General features: G+C 52.2%; 1 protein-coding gene across 3 annotated transcripts in view; it reads left to right on the top strand.

The window, feature by feature from the left end:
- SLC49A4 (solute carrier family 49 member 4) overlaps positions 1 to 17,114 on the top strand; it is a 142,286-nt gene that overhangs the window by 18,341 nt on the left and 106,831 nt on the right. For all 3 annotated transcript variants that reach the window (XM_069732620.1, XM_069732618.1, XM_069732619.1), the window contains exons 5-7: positions 9,621 to 9,729; positions 10,581 to 10,648; positions 14,883 to 15,010. In XM_069732620.1, the coding sequence (XP_069588721.1) occupies positions 9,621 to 9,729; positions 10,581 to 10,648; positions 14,883 to 15,010 (305 nt within the window). The remainder of the gene's footprint in view (positions 1 to 9,620; positions 9,730 to 10,580; positions 10,649 to 14,882; positions 15,011 to 17,114) is intronic.

The raw sequence follows: 17,114 nt of genomic DNA, 5'->3' as shown, positions 1-17,114 counted from the left end.
TGGGATTCTCATTGATTTGGTCCTTATCACCTGCATCAAGAGCGTAGGAGCATGGATGTCAGACGTCAGCCCTCTGTATTATTACCGGCTCCACGTGCCATTTCCACAGGGCTCGTCAATAGACCTTAGAAATAAAGTGCAAAAATGGAAAAGCTTTCCTCTTCAGTGAAGGACATCTGCTCTGATGTTCTACTATGAAGATGTAAGAGATGGGTTTAATTTTTTAAGAAAATTCCTTAAAGATGCAGCATAAGGATGAAAGTAACTGATATTCGGAAAATTTTTTGCAGATTGCGGTCTTGTGATTTTAAATACTCGAGCTTCACCTCCCATCCCGGTGCAGCTCTCCATGTGCCGCTGTGCAGGCTTCTCCCCGGTGTACGAGGCTTTATAATCTCCCATCCCGGTGCAGCTCTCCATGTGCCGCTGTGCAGGCTTCTCCCCTGTGCACGAGGCTTTATAATCTCCCATCCCGGTGCAGCTCTCCATGTGCCGCTGTGCAGGCTTCTCCCCTGTGCACGAGGCTTTATAATCTCCCATCCCGGGTGCAGGTCTCCATGTGCCGCTGTGCAGGCTTCTCCCCTGTGCACGAGGCTTTATAATCTCCCATCACGGGTGCAGGTCTCCATGTGCCGCTGTGCAGGCTTCTCCCCGGTGTACGAGGCTTTATAATCTCCCATCCCGGTGCAGCTCTCCATGTGCCGCTGTGCAGGCTTCTCCCCTGTGCACGAGGCTTTATAATCTCCCATCCCGGTGCAGGTCTCCATGTGCCGCTGTGCAGGCTTCTCCTCTGTGTACGAGGCTTTATAATCTCCCATCCCGGGTGCAGGTCTCCATGTGCCGCTGTGCAGGCTTCTCCCCTGTGCACGAGGCTTTATAATCTCCCATCCCGGGTGCAGGTCTCCATGTGCCGCTGTGCAGGCTTCTCCCCTATGTACGAGGCTTTATAATCTCCCATCCCGGGTGCAGGTCTCCATGTGCCGCTGTGCAGGCTTCTCCCCTATGTACGAGGCTTTATAATCTCCCATCACGGGTGCAGGTCTCCATGTGCCGCTGTGCAGGCTTCTCCTCTGTGTACGAGGCTTTATAATCTCCCATCCCGGTGCAGGTCTCCATGTGCCGCTGTGCAGGCTTCTCCCCTGTGCACGAGGCTTTATAATCTCCCATCACGGGTGCAGGTCTCCATGTGCCGCTGTGCATGCTTCTCCCCTGTGCACGAGGCTTTATAATCTCCCATCCCGGGTGCACGTCTCCATGTGCCGCTGTGCAGGCTTCTCCTCTGTGTACGAGGCTTTATAATCTTCCATCCCGGTGCAGGTCTGCATGTGCCGCTGTGCAGGCTTCTCCCCTATGTACGAGGCTTTATAATCTCCCATCCCGGTGCAGGTCTCCATGTGCCGCTGTGCAGGCTTCTCCCCGGTGTACGAGGCTTTATAATCTCCCATCCCGGTGCAGGTCTCCATGTGCCGCTGTGCAGGCTTCTCCCCTATGTACGAGGCTTTATAATCTCCCATCCCGGTGCAGGTCTCCATGTGCCGCTGTGCAGGCTTCTCCCCGGTGTACGAGGCTTTATAATCTCCCATCCCGGTGCAGGTCTCCATGTGCCGCTGTGCAGGCTTCTCCCCTATGTACGAGGCTTTATAATCTCCCATCCCGGTGCAGGTCTCCATGTGCCGCTGTGGAGGCTTCTCCCCGGTGTACGAGGCTTTATAATCTCCCATCCCGGTGCAGGTCTCCATGTGCCGCTGTGCAGGCTTCTCCCCTGTGTACGAGGCTTTATAATCTCCCATCACGGGTGCAGGTCTCCATGTGCCGCTGTGCAGGCTTCTCCTCTGTGTACGAGGCTTTATAATCTCCCATCACGGGTGCAGGTCTCCATGTGCCGCTGTGCAGGCTTCTCCTCTGTGTACGAGGCTTTATAATCTCCCATCCCGGTGCAGGTCTCCATGTGCCGCTGTGCAGGCTTCTCCCCTATGTACGAGGCTTTATAATCTCCCATCCCGGTGCAGGTCTCCATGTGCCGCTGTGCAGGCTTCTCCCCGGTGTACGAGGCTTTATAATCTCCCATCACGGGTGCAGGTCTCTATGAGCCATCGTTCAGGCTTCTCCCCTGTGTACGAGGCTTTATAATCTCCCATCCTGGGTGCAGGTCTCCATGTGCCGCTGTGCAGGCTTCTCCCCTGTGTACGAGGCTTTATAATCTCCCATCCTGGGTGCAGGTCTCCATGTGCCGCTGTGCAGGCTTCTCCCCTGTGCACGAGGCTTTATAATCTCCCATCCCGGTGCAGGTCTCCATGTGCCGCTGTGCAGGCTTCTCCTCTGTGTACGAGGCTTTATAATCTTCCATCACGGGTGCAGGTCTCCATGTGCCGCTGTGCAGGCTTCTCCTCTGTGTACGAGGCTTTATAATCTCCCATCCCGGTGCAGGTCTCCATGTGCCGCTGTGCAGGCTTCTCCTCTGTGTACGAGGCTTTATAATCTCCCATCCCGGGTGCAGGTCTCTATGTGCCGCTGTGCAGGCTTCTCCCCTATGTACGAGGCTTTATAATCTCCCATCCCGGGTGCACGTCTCCATGTGCCGCTGTGCAGGCTTCTCCCCTATGTACGAGGCTTTATAATCTCCCATCCTGGGTGCAGGTCTCCATGTGCCGCTGTGCAGGCTTCTCCCCTGTGCACGAGGCTTTATAATCTCCCATCCTGGGTGCAGCTCTCCATGTGCCGCTGTGCAGGCTTCTCCCCTGTGCACGAGGCTTTATAATCTCCCATCCCGGGTGCAGGTCTCTATGTGCCGCTGTGCAGGCTTCTCCCCTATGTACGAGGCTTTATAATCTCCCATCCCGGGTGCACGTCTCCATGTGCCGCTGTGCAGGCTTCTCCCCTATGTACGAGGCTTTATAATCTCCCATCCCGGTGCAGGTCTCCATGTGCCGCTGTGCAGGCTTCTCCCCGGTGTACGAGGCTTTATAATCTCCCATCACGGGTGCAGGTCTCCATGTGCCGCTGTGCAGGCTTCTCCCCGGTGTACGAGGCTTTATAATCTCCCATCACGGGTGCAGGTCTCCATGTGCCGCTGTGCAGGCTTCTCCTCTGTGTACGAGGCTTTATAATCTCCCATCCCGGTGCAGGTCTCCATGTGCCGCTGTGCAGGCTTCTCCCCTATGTACGAGGCTTTATAATCTCCCATCACGGGTGCAGGTCTCCATGTGCCGCTGTGCAGGCTTCTCCTCTGTGTACGAGGCTTTATAATCTCCCATCACGGGTGCAGGTCTCCATGTGCCGCTGTGCAGGCTTCTCCCCTGTGCACGAGGCTTTATAATCTCCCATCCTGGGTGCAGGTCTCCATGTGCCGCTGTGCAGGCTTCTCCCCGGTGCCGGAGGCTTTATAATCTTCCATCCCGGTGCAGGTCTCCATGTGCCGCTGTGCAGGCTTCTCCCCGGTGCCGGAGGCTTTATAATCTCCCATCCCGGGTGCAGGTCTCCATGTGCCGCTGTGCAGGCTTCTCCCCTGTGTACGAGGCTTTATAATCTCCCATCCCGGTGCAGGTCTCCATGTGCCGCTGTGCAGGCTTCTCCTCTGTGTACGAGGCTTTATAATCTCCCATCCCGGTGCAGGTCTCCATGTGCCGCTGTGCAGGCTTCTCCCCTGTGTACGAGGCTTTATAATCTCCCATCCCGGGTGCAGCTCTCCATGTGCCGCTGTGCAGGCTTCTCTCCGGTGCCGGAGGCTTTATAATCTCCCATCCCGGGTGCAGCTCTCCATGTGCCGCTGTGCAGGCTTCTCCCCTGTGTACGAGGCTTTATAATCTCCCATCCTGGGTGCAGGTCTTCATGTGCCGCTGTGCAGGCTTCTCTCCGGTGCCGGAGGCTTTATAATCTCCCATCCCGGGTGCAGCTCTCCATGTGCCGCTGTGCAGGCTTCTCCTCTGTGTACGAGGCTTTATAATCTTCCATCCCGGTGCAGGTCTCCATGTGCCGCTGTGCAGGCTTCTCCTCTGTGTACGAGGCTTTATAATCTCCCATCACGGGTGCAGGTCTCCATGTGCCGCTGTGCAGGCTTCTCCCCTGTGTACGAGGCTTTATAATCTCCCATCCCGGGTGCAGGTCTCCATGTGCCGCTGTGCAGGCTTCTCCCCTATGTACGAGGCTTTATAATCTCCCATCCCGGTGCAGGTCTCCATGTGCCGCTGTGCAGGCTTCTCCCCGGTGCCGGAGGCTTTATAATCTCCCATCCTGGGTGCAGGTCTCCATGTGCCGCTGTGCAGGCTTCTCCCCTGTGTACGAGGCTTTATAATCTCCCATCCCGGTGCAGGTCTCCATGTGCCGCTGTGCAGGCTTCTCCCCTGTGTACGAGGCTTTATAATCTTCCATCCCGGTGCAGGTCTCCATGTGCCGCTGTGCAGGCTTCTCCTCTGTGTACGAGGCTTTATAATCTCCCATCCCGGGTGCAGGTCTCCATGTGCCGCTGTGCAGGCTTCTCCCCTGTGTACGAGGCTTTATAATCTCCCATCCTGGGTGCAGGTCTCCATGTGCCGCTGTGCAGGCTTCTCTCCGGTGCCGGAGGCTTTATAATCTCCCATCCCGGGTGCAGCTCTCCATGTGCCGCTGTGCAGGCTTCTCTCCGGTGCCGGAGGCTTTATAATCTCCCATCCCGGTGCAGCTCTCCATGTGCCGCTGTGCAGGCTTCTCCTCTGTGTACGAGGCTTTATAATCTTCCATCCCGGTGCAGGTCTCCATGTGCCGCTGTGCAGGCTTCTCTCCGGTGCCGGAGGCTTTATAATCTCCCATCCCGGGTGCAGCTCTCCATGTGCCGCTGTGCAGGCTTCTCCCCTGTGTACGAGGCTTTATAATCTCCCATCCTGGGTGCAGGTCTCCATGTGCCGCTGTGCAGGCTTCTCTCCGGTGCCGGAGGCTTTATAATCTCCCATCCCGGTGCAGGTCTCCATGTGCCGCTGTGCAGGCTTCTCTCCGGTGCCGGAGGCTTTATAATCTCCCATCCCGGGTGCAGCTCTCCATGTGCCGCTGTGCAGGCTTCTCCTCTGTGTACGAGGCTTTATAATCTTCCATCCCGGTGCAGGTCTCCATGTGCCGCTGTGCAGGCTTCTCCTCTGTGTACGAGGCTTTATAATCTCCCATCCCGGTGCAGGTCTCCATGTGCCGCTTCCTGGGTGCAGGTCTCCATGTGCCGCTGTGCAGGCTTCTCCCCTGTGTACGAGGCTTTATAATCTCCCATCCCGGTGCAGGTCTCCATGTGCCGCTGTGCAGGCTTCTCCCCTGTGTACGAGGCTTTATAATCTTCCATCCCGGTGCAGGTCTCCATGTGCCGCTGTGCAGGCTTCTCCTCTGTGTACGAGGCTTTATAATCTCCCATCCCGGGTGCAGGTCTCCATGTGCCGCTGTGCAGGCTTCTCCCCTGTGTACGAGGCTTTATAATCTCCCATCCTGGGTGCAGGTCTCCATGTGCCGCTGTGCAGGCTTCTCCTCTGTGTACGAGGCTTTATAATCTCCCATCCTGGGTGCAGGTCTCCATGTGCCGCTGTGCAGGCTTCTCCCCTGTGTACGAGGCTTTATAATCTCCCATCCTGGGTGCAGGTCTCCATGTGCCGCTGTGCAGGCTTCTCCTCTGTGTACGAGGCTTTATAATCTCCCATCACGGGTGCAGGTCTCCATGTGCCGCTGTGCAGGCTTCTCCCCTGTGTACGAGGCTTTATAATCTCCCATCCTGGGTGCAGGTCTCCATGTGCCGCTGTGCAGGCTTCTCCCCTATGTACGAGGCTTTATAATCTCCCATCCTGGGTGCAGGTCTCCATGTGCCGCTGTGCAGGCTTCTCCTCTGTGTACGAGGCTTTATAATCTCCCATCACGGGTGCAGGTCTCCATGTGCCGCTGTGCAGGCTTCTCCCCTGTGTACGAGGTTTTATAATCTCCCATCCTGGGTGCAGGTCTCCATGTGCCGCTGTGCAGGCTTCTCCCCGGTGTACGAGGCTTTATAATCTCCCATCCTGGGTGCAGGTCTCCATGTGCCGCTGTGCAGGCTTCTCCTCTGTGTACGAGGCTTTATAATCTCCCATCCTGGGTGCAGGTCTCCATGTGCCGCTGTGCAGGCTTCTCCCCTGTGTACGAGGCTTTATAATCTCCCATCCCGGTGCAGGTCTCCATGTGCCGCTGTGCAGGCTTCTCCCCGGTGTACGAGGCTTTATAATCTCCCATCACGGGTGCAGGTCTCCATGTGCCGCTGTGCAGGCTTCTCTCCGGTGCCAGAGGCTTTATAATCTCCCATCCTGGGTGCAGGTCTCCATGTGCCGCTGTGCAGGCTTCTCCCCGGTGTACGAGGCTTTATAATCTCCCATCCCGGTGCAGGTCTCCATGTGCCGCTGTGCAGGCTTCTCCTCTGTGTACGAGGCTTTATAATCTCCCATCCTGGGTGCAGGTCTCCATGTGCCGCTGTGCAGGCTTCTCCCCTATGTACGAGGCTTTATAATCTCCCATCCCGGTGCAGGTCTCCATGTGCCGCTGTGCAGGCTTCTCCCCGGTGTACGAGGCTTTATAATCTCCCATCACGGGTGCAGGTCTCCATGTGCCGCTGTGCAGGCTTCTCTCCGGTGCCAGAGGCTTTATAATCTCCCATCCTGGGTGCAGGTCTCCATGTGCCGCTGTGCAGGCTTCTCCCCGGTGTACGAGGCTTTATAATCTCCCATCCCGGTGCAGGTCTCCATGTGCCGCTGTGCAGGCTTCTCCTCTGTGTACGAGGCTTTATAATCTCCCATCCCGGGTGCAGGTCTCCATGTGCCGCTGTGCAGGCTTCTCCCCTGTGCACGAGGCTTTATAATCTCCCATCCCGGTGCAGGTCTCCATGTGCCGCTGTGCAGGCTTCTCCCCTATGTACGAGGCTTTATAATCTCCCATCCCGGTGCAGGTCTCCATGTGCCGCTGTGCAGGCTTCTCTCCGGTGTACGAGGCTTTATAATCTCCCATCACGGGTGCAGGTCTCCATGTGCCGCTGTGCAGGCTTCTCTCCGGTGCCGGAGGCTTTATAATCTCCCATCCCGGTGCAGGTCTCCATGTGCGCTGTGCAGGCTTCTCCCCGGTGCCGAGTCCCATCCTGGGTGCAGGTCCACATGTGCCGCTGTGCAGGTCAGGCTTTATAATCTCCCATCCTGGGTGCAGGTCTCCATGTGCCGCTGTGCAGGCTTCTCCTCTGTGTACGAGGCTTTATAATCTCCCATCCCGGTGCAGGTCTCCATGTGCCGCTGTGCAGGCTTCTCCCCTGTGTACGAGGCTTTATAATCTCCCATCCTGGGTGCAGGTCTCCATGTGCCGCTGTGCAGGCTTCTCCTCTGTGTACGAGGCTTTATAATCTCCCATCCCGGTGCAGGTCTCCATGTGCCGCTGTGCAGGCTTCTCCTCTGTGTACGAGGCATTATAATCTCCCATCCTGGGTGCAGGTCTCCATGTGCCGCTGTGCAGGCTTCTCCTCTGTGTACGAGGCTTTATAATCTCCCATCCCGGTGCAGGTCTCCATGTGCCGCTGTGCAGGCTTCTCCTCTGTGTACGAGGCTTTATAATCTCCCATCCCGGTGCAGGTCTCCATGTGCCGCTGTGCAGGCTTCTCCTCTGTGTACGAGGCATTATAATCTCCCATCCCGGTGCAGGTCTCCATGTGCCGCTGTGCAGGCTTCTCCTCTGTGTACGAGGCTTTATAATCTCCCATCCCGGTGCAGGTCTCCATGTGCCGCTGTGCAGGCTTCTCCCCTGTGTACGAGGCTTTATAATCTCCCATCCTGGGTGCAGGTCTCCATGTGCCGCTGTGCAGGCTTCTCCCCTGTGTACGAGGCTTTATAATCTCCCATCACGGGTGCAGGTCTCTATGAGCCATCGTTCAGGCTTCTCCCCTGTGTACGAGGCTTTATAATCTCCCATCCCGGTGCAGGTCTCTATGAGCCATCGTTCAGGCTTCTCCCCGGTGCCGGAGGCTTTATAATCTCCCATCCCGGGTGCAGGTCTCCATGTGCCGCTGTGCAGGCTTCTCCTCTGTGTACGAGGCTTTATAATCTCCCATCCCGGTGCAGGTCTCCATGTGCCGCTGTGCAGGCTTCTCCTCTGTGTACGAGGCTTTATAATCTCCCATCCTGGGTGCAGGTCTCCATGTGCCGCTGTGCAGGCTTCTCCCCTGTGTACGAGGCTTTATAATCTCCCATCCTGGGTGCAGGTCTCCATGTGCCGCTGTGCAGGCTTCTCCTCTGTGTACGAGGCTTTATAATCTCCCATCCTGGGTGCAGGTCTCCATGTGCCGCTGTGCAGGCTTCTCCCCGGTGCCGGAGGCTTTATAATCTCCCATCCCGGTGCAGGTCTCCATGTGCCGCTGTGCAGGCTTCTCCTCTGTGTACGAGGTTTTATAATCTCCCATCCCGGTGCAGGTCTCCATGTGCCGCTGTGCAGGCTTCTCCTCTGTGTACGAGGCTTTATAATCTCCCATCACGGGTGCAGGTCTCCATGTGCCGCTGTGCAGGCTTCTCCTCTGTGTACGAGGTTTTATAATCTCCCATCCCGGTGCAGGTCTCCATGTGCCGCTGTGCAGGCTTCTCCCCTATGTACGAGGCTTTATAATCTCCCATCCCGGTGCAGGTCTCCATGTGCCGCTGTGCAGGCTTCTCCTCTGTGTACGAGGTTTTATAATCTCCCATCCCGGTGCAGGTCTCCATGTGCCGCTGTGCAGGCTTCTCCCCGGTGCCGGAGGCTTTATAATCTCCCATCCCGGTGCAGGTCTCCATGTGCCGCTGTGCAGGCTTCTCCTCTGTGTACGAGGCTTTATAATCTCCCATCCCGGGTGCAGGTCTCCATGTGCCGCTGTGCAGGCTTCTCCCCTGTGCACGAGGCTTTATAATCTCCCATCACGGGTGCAGGTCTCCATGTGCCGCTGTGCAGGCTTCTCCCCGGTGCCGGAGGCTTTATAATCTCCCATCCTGGGTGCAGGTCTCCATGTGCCGCTGTGCAGGCTTCTCCTCTGTGTACGAGGCTTTATAATCTCCCATCCTGGGTGCAGGTCTCCATGTGCCGCTGTGCAGGCTTCTCCCCTGTGCACGAGGCTTTATAATCTCCCATCCTGGGTGCAGGTCTCCATGTGCCGCTGTGCAGGCTTCTCCCCTGTGCACGAGGCTTTATAATCTCCCATCCTGGGTGCAGGTCTCCATGTGCCGCTGTGCAGGCTTCTCCCCTGTGCACGAGGCTTTATAATCTCCCATCCCGGGTGCAGGTCTCTATGAGCCATCGTTCAGGCTTCTCCCCGGTGCCGGAGGCTTTATAATCTCCCATCCCGGTGCAGGTCTCCATGTGCCGCTGTGCAGGCTTCTCCTCGGTGCCGGAGGCTTTAGTAATGTCCATTCTTGGCTGGTGGGTGTTTCCGTGAAGTTGTGCCTGTGTCTCTGGGTGGGATGTTGAGTGGAGATCTGATCATTTTTTTTCTCCCATCAGTTTTTGTATTTGTGCAGTGATCACTTTATCATCTGTTTTCTCTTTCTGACATTTTACGTTAGATAATCTCGTCTTTGTTGCATTTTGTTATACGTGGTAACGTTCTTGCATTCAGATTCTCAGCAGTAATTAGTTTCTCTTGTTTTCTGTAGTAATGGGCGTTTCCTGATGATCGTCTTGGCCTATGCCATCCCTCTGGGCTTCTACGCCGGCTGGTCAGGGGTTTTGGATCTGATTTTAACCCCGATTCATGTTAATCAGGTGAGTGTGGGATGCAGTGTACGAGGATAGTCCTCCAGTGAGTGAAGTGCTGCCTGCCCCGCGGACATATCCTGCCGAGAGCCGGACGACATGGCGCAGAGTCCATGCGTTCTCCAGAATGATCAGCACAGTCACTTTCCCTGAATTAGTTCCCGCGGTGCCTGTACGTCTAATCCGTAATCATCACGACATGATCCCAGCTATACCGGCACAATAATGTAATATAAATCCGGCACTCAAATCATGAAAATCTATTCATTTATTTATATGATCCCATGGGATCATATAAATGAATAGATTTCCATGATTTCTTGAGTGCCGGATTTATATTACATTATTTTGGATATAGGGGTTGGCATCCCTTCTCTGAGCACCTGATTTACTAAGGAGTGACGTGTCAGACTATTTACATTATACCGGCACAATAGGGATGGAGCAGATGTTCCAGGATGAGATCGCCCACTTGTCATCTTTCACTTTATTTCTACACTTCAGTGATTTAGACTCGGCTGCTAATAAGCGCTCACATTTTCTTGTTTGGACCCACAGCTGTTGGCGTTCGGTACTGTTAGGATCATTGCTGGGGCTGTGTCTCTGCACAGTATTGTGTGGCGCCCTCCGGTGTTCAGCGCATGGGGTGGTGCACGTGCGCCTGTTCAGTTAGGTCTCTGCATAATGATCCTCCACGCTGCAGGCCGGCCAGTGGGACAAGCTTTATGGCCGCTGTCGGTAGAAGAACGCTTATTCCTATTTGCTGCCCAGCAGTGAACAGAGGATCTATATACTCACGTCCGGCGGTGATGGATCTACTCTGTGTCGCATAACTAATCTTTCGTGTCCTCTGATCATAGGTGGATGCCGGCTGGATCGGCTTCTGGTCAATTGTCGGTGGATGTTTTGTAGGAATTGCTGTGGGAAGGTAAGAAAATCATAATTACAGAGTGAGTGTTTGTGTGTATATATGTATATATATATATATCTATCACATATCGTTCCAAAGTTTGGGGTCACCCAGACAATTGTGTTTTCCATGAAATCTCATAATTTTATTAATCGCATGAGTTGCCAAATGAATGTAAAATCTAGTCCAGACATTGACAAGGTTCGAAAAAAAGATTTTTCTTTGAAATAATAATTTTCTCCTTCAGACTTTGCTTTCGTCACAGAATGCTGCTTTGCAGCAATCCCAGCATTGCAGACCTTTGGCATTCTAGCAGTTAATTTGCGGAGATAATCTGGAGAAATTTCCCCCCGATGCATCCAGAAGCCCCTCCACAAGATGGTTTGGCTTGTTCTGCACTTTTGGCACCATATGGTCCATCTGTTCCCACAGCAGCTCAATGGGGCTGAGATCTGATGACTGTGCTGGCCGCTCCATTACCGGTAGAATGCCAGCTTCCTGCTTCTTCCCTAAATATTTCTTGCATAATTTGGAGGTGTGCTTTGGGTCATTGTCCTGCTCTAGGATGAAATTGGCTCCAATCAAGCGCTGTCCACAGGGTATGGCATGGCATGGCATTGCAAAATGGAGTGATAGCCTTCCTTATTCAATATCCCTTTTACCTTGTACAAATCTTCCACTTTACAAGCACCAAAGCAACCTCAGACCATCACATTACCTCCACCATGCTTGACAGATGGCGTCACGCACTCTTCCAACATCTTTTCAGTTGTTCTGCGTCTCAAAAATGTTCTTCTGTGTGATCCAAACACATCAAACTTGGATTTGCCCATAAAACTTTTTTCCAATCTTCCTCGGTCCAATATCTGTGTTCTTTTGCCCATATTAATCTTTTCCTTTTATTAGCCAGTCTCAGATGCGGCTTTTTCTTTGCCACTCTGCCCTGAAGGCCAGCATCCCGCAGTCGCCTCTTCACTGTAGATGTTGACACTGGCGTTTTGCGTGTACTATTTAATGAAGCTGCCAGTTGAGGACCTGTGAGGCATCGATTTCTCCAATTACAGACTCTAATGTACTTGTCTTGTTGCTCCCACTTCTCTGTCTACTCTGGTTAGAGCCTGTTTGTGCTCTCCCCTGAAGGGAGTAGTACACACCGTTGTAGGAAATCCTCAGTTTCTTGGCAATTTCTCACATGGAATAGCCTTCATTTATAAGAACAAGAATAGACTGAGTTTCACAAGAAAGTTTTTTTTTTTTCTGGCCATTTCGAGAGTTTAATGGAACTAACAAATGTAATGCTCCAGATTCTCAACTAGCTCAAAGGAAGGTCAGGTTTATAGGTTCTCTAATCCAGGGGTCCCCAACTCCAGTCCTCAAGGCCCACCAACATGTCATGTTTTTAGGATTTCCTTAGTCTTGCCCAGGTAATAATTGCATCACCTGTGCAATGCAAAGGAAATCCTGAAAACATGACCTGTTGGTGGGCCTTGAGGACTGGAGTTGGGGACCCCTGCTCTAATCAGCCAAACTGGTTTTAGCTGTGCTAACATACTTGCACAAGGGTTTTCAAGGGTGTTCTTAACCATCCATTAGCCTTCTTACACAGATAGCAAACACAAAGTACCATAAGAACACTGGAGTGATGGTTGTTGGAAATGGGCCCCTATACACCTATGAAGATATTGCATTACAGACCAGACGTCTGCAGCTGAAAGTCATTTACCACATTAACAATGGATAGAGTGTATTTCTGAATCATTTAATATTGGCTTCATTGTAAAAAAAAAACTGTGCTTTTCTTTCAAAAATAAGGAAATTTCTAATATGCAAATTGCCTCTTCTGAGAAAGAGGACTTAAACACTATATAGGAAATTTCTAAATGACCCTAAACTTTGGAACGGTAGTGTATGTATAAGTGTCTGTATGCACACGTATTGCAGCCATTTAGTAAATTCATTAAAGTTCTTTTTTTTTTCTCATTAATGTGCACTCTGCACCCCATCTTCACGGAAAAAAACAAATGTAGACCATTTTGCAAATTTAATAAATAAGAAAAACTGAAATATCACATGGTCATAAATATTCAGACCCTCTGCTCAGACTCTCATATGCAAGTCCCATGCTGTCCATTTCCTTATGATTCTCCTTGAGATGGTTCTGGTCCTTCATGGGAGGCCGGCTGTGTGTAGGTTTCAAAAAAGTTTTTTGAATTTACCAAATGGCTGCAATGAAACAGTGAAAAATGTAAAGGGGTGTGAATACTTTCCGTACCCACCATGTGTGTGTATATATATATATATATATATGTATGTAGGTATACGTGTGTATGTTGTTCTGTGTGTATGTATGTATGTATGTGCAGTACAGACCAAAAGTTGGGACACACCTTCTCATTTAATGATTTTTTTTTTAGATTTTCATGACTATGAAAATTGTACATTCACACTGAAGGCATCAAGACTATGAATTAACACATGTGGAATTATATACTTAACAAAAAAGTGTGAAACAACTGAAATTATGTCTTAGATTCTAGGTTCTTCAAAGTAGCCATCTTTTGCTTTGATGACTGCTTTGCACAAGCTGTGTAAGGGCTATTTGACCAAGAAGGAGAGTGATGGGGGCTACACCAGATGACCTGGCCTCCAGTCACCAGACCTGAACCCAATCGAGATGGTTTGGGGTGAGCTGGACCGCAGAGTGAAGACAAAAGGGCCAACAAGGGCTAAGCATCTCTGGGAACTCCTTAAAGATTGTTGGAAGACCATTCCTGGTGACTACCTCTTGAAGCTCATCAAGAGAATGCCAAGAGTGTGCAAAGCAGTCATCAAAGCAAAAGGTGGCTACTTTGAAGAACCTAGAATATAAGACATATTTTCAGTTTCACACTTTTTTGTAAAGTATATAATTCCACATGTGTTAATTCATAGTTTTGATGCCTTCAGTGTGAATGTACAATTTTCATAGTGATGAAAATACAGAAAACTGTTGGTCTGTATATGTGTGTATGTTGGTATGTGTGTAAATATGTATACGTGTGTATGTTAGTCTCTGTGTGTATATATGTATACGTGTGTAATATGTATGTAGCTGTGCCAGAGGGCTCAGGATATGCAGCCGCCTCTTCCCCTGAACCCGCTGGCACAATACCAACTCATGTTGTTGCAGGATCTGATCTTTTAGTGCTGGAGACTTTTGGGGACCAGTGTGGGCTCCATTTGTAGCTCAGGTCTGGGGAACATATTAGTGTATGCACGTGCGCCGCTTATTGATGTCCCCTCCGGATGCACATTTTGAGGATCGGAGCATTATTTTTCACGATGGACAGGGTTAGATCCGCTGTTCCCAGTTGATTTATAGGAATCTCGCACATCCCGTTCGCCCTTGTCCGGGGGCGCAGCGCTGAGAAGTCAATTTCCCGGTAAATGTAACGGTCATAGATGCATCTGCTCGCGGCTGACAGAAGCGCTGAGGCTAAAAGCACAATGGTCTCCGTCTCCAGGAACCTAATGAGACTCGGGGCCGCTCATCTGTCTTTTCTGGAGGGCTGGATCCGTGACAGGCCCGGCCATAATCATCTGCTGAAAGTTGTAATCAGGAAAATGAGGTCGTAATTCTTGTCACATTTCACAGATTTCTCCACGCTGGAGTGTGACGGTGCGGACCCACGAGCGCCGCGCTACCCATCATTATTCCACTGAAAACGCCTTTTGTGTTTTTCTTACACCAGATGCTGATGGTTAGCAAGGCAAAAATCTCACAATTTCAGCATTATCTTGTCATTTTCTGCAAATTATTCCTCCGCTCCGTCCTTGACAACAGCCTGTAATTCTGTTTCCAGAACTGGTTAATTACAAACTCCCATCTTTTAATTCCTCATTTCGAAGCAGATTCTCATATGTTTGCAGTTTGTCTCAGCCGGGAAAAGTGGCCGGAAGAGACAGATACTTGGGGCTGCGCCTGGTGTGTAGCGCAAGGTCCCCAATCGACCCACCGCAGCGGCCGCTCATCTGCTGACAACCAGCCTGTAGACCATGTGATAGGTTCGGTCCTGACCCCACTTACGTCTATGATGTAAGGAGCCTCGAAGGAATGGAAAGTTTTGACTACGAGATGAGACTGGTGTTTATTTCCCCTGATTGCAGCGTGTCTGATCTATTGATGATGGGGGTGATTGGTTAGTGATGATGGGGGTAAGTTTGCTCAGTGATATGTTTTCGGCAGATGTAATGATCTCTTGTTTCTCCCCAGGTTTGCAGATTCTGTCCGGGCCGTGCTGAAGCCCATACTCGTCCTTCTCTTTTCGGGGGCCACACTTTCAGCCACCTGGTTCACCCTGACGTTTTTAAGCAGCGTCACCCACCTTCCCCTAACCACAGGTGAGTGCACACAGGTCGACCTTTCTTCTAGCATTCATGTTGTTTTCTAGTCCAGCAGCAAATGTCCACAATGACGTTATTGTGAGTGACTGGTGCAGTGTGGCGGGGCGCTGTGCACATGGGGCAGGCGGCGGGGCGCTGTGCACATGGGGCAGGCGGCGGGGAGCTGTGCACACGGCACATGGGGCAGGCGGCGGGGCGCTGTGCACATGGGGCAGGCGGCGGGGCGCTGTGCACATGGGGCAGGCGGCGGGGCGCTGTGCACACACGGACAAGAATAATGTATGAGATACAGAAGACAAGAACGCTCAGCCTCTTCATGTCTGGGAGATTTTTTTTTTTGCAGTTTTTATTGATTTTTTAACCTTATAATGTTATGGAAAACGGAAAATTCCGAGCTGGTGAAAAATAAGTAAATGGCAAAATTGCATTTTGTTTTTGCGGTGTTCAGTGTGCGGTACAAATGGTCCAGTCCATGAATCTCTAATGTGATCCGATTACAGTGATTCTGAACTTGTATAGTGTGGAGTTTTTGTTTTTTAAACTGGTGAGAAAATGGTAAATTTCTGTAAAAAAAAAAAAAAAATTGCCTTTTTATTAAGACCTGTAACATTTTTTTGTTTCAGTTGAGCTATTTGAAGGTTTGATGTTTATTTCCTTTTCTGATATTCGCTTATGAGAACTGATGTAATGGAAAAGAGATGCTGAAATTAGACAAATTGCACACAAAATGCCAGGAATCGGAATTCCCCAGGAGCTGACAGTCTAAGGTCCAGACGTGCTCGCAGCAGTGAGTTCGCTCCTGTGTCCACGTCTCCGATCTGGAGGTGGAGTCGCCCACACCGGTTACATAGTGGCGGTCCTGCGCCTGCTGTAATGACGGGCGGTCATCGTGTGTTTTGTCTGCGGGTTCAGTCTTGCCTTATGTCGATGTCTTACCTACGGGCAGGGGAGCAATGTGGCCGGTTGTCTGGGGGCCGTGGGCAGGGTACGTGCAGCACGGGGCCACTCCTGCCTTTCCCCTCTGATTAACTTGTTGTTAGTGATTGTTCCTTCATCTGACACTTTCTCGGCCTCCGCTCACATGTAATGAAATGTTTAACCTTCTGCAGTTGGCCGATGGTTACAGAGTAATTGCTCACTTAGATGAGATTTCTTAGTGGGTCGTCAGTCTCCTGTGCGCGGCCTGCGGAGGGTCTGATCCGTGCTCTCGCTGACAGCTCGCTTTCTGAAACTTTCTCCATTTTTGTATGATGTCACATTGCTTTGTACCATAGACCTCACTTTATGGCGGCTGTGATGAGCGCAGGAGTTTCTCTGAGTCGGTTCTGCAGGGTCGTTACCTTTGCGTCAGATGTCTTGTGTTTGAGGTCGGATGTTTTCCTGACTGAATCGCACAGTTGGTGGTGGAGCGCGTTCTCAGATCTGACTAGCTAATGACTCCTAAATCTGCCTGACCGGAGCGTTTTACCCGAGGATATAACGGACGTGCAGACGTTCTGAGGTGCGCTGCGGCTCGCTGTCAGGAAGCGGAGCCAAGTGTTGTAAATGTCTGCAGATATTGTTGGCGCTGGTCACATCAGGAGAAATCAGCCGCTGCAGATGAAACCTTTCATCCATCCAGAGATTGTACTTGTTACTCCAGATGCTCCTAGCAGGACGGGCGAGCTTCTGTAGGGTGCCTGCCTCGAACGGGCGAGCTTCTGTAGGGGGTGAGCTTCTGTAGGGTTCTGGCTCCGGACGGTCGAGCTTCTGTAGGGTTCTGGCTCCGGACGGGCGAGCTTCTGCAGGGTGCCAGTCCCGGACGGGCGAGCTTCTGTAGGGAGCCAGCCCCAGACAGGTGCGCTTCTATAGGGGGCGAGGTTCTGTAGGGTTCCAGTTCCGGACGGGCGAGCTTCTGTAGGGTGCCGGCCCCGCACGGGCGAGCTTCTGTAGGGTGCCGGCCCCGAACGGGCGAGCTTCTGTAGGGTGCTGGCCCCGGACGGGCGAGCTTCTGTAGGGTGCCTGCCCCAGACAGGCGCGCTTCTATAGGGGGCGAGGTTCTGTAGGGTGCCGGCCCTGCACGGGCGAGCTTCTGTAGGGTGCCGGCCCCGGACGGGCGAGC

The sequence above is a fragment of the Ranitomeya imitator genome, chromosome 7, assembly GCF_032444005.1.
Source record: "Ranitomeya imitator isolate aRanImi1 chromosome 7, aRanImi1.pri, whole genome shotgun sequence".
NCBI lineage: Eukaryota > Metazoa > Chordata > Amphibia > Anura > Dendrobatidae > Ranitomeya > Ranitomeya imitator.
This window is presented reverse-complemented; position numbering and strand designations above follow the sequence as displayed.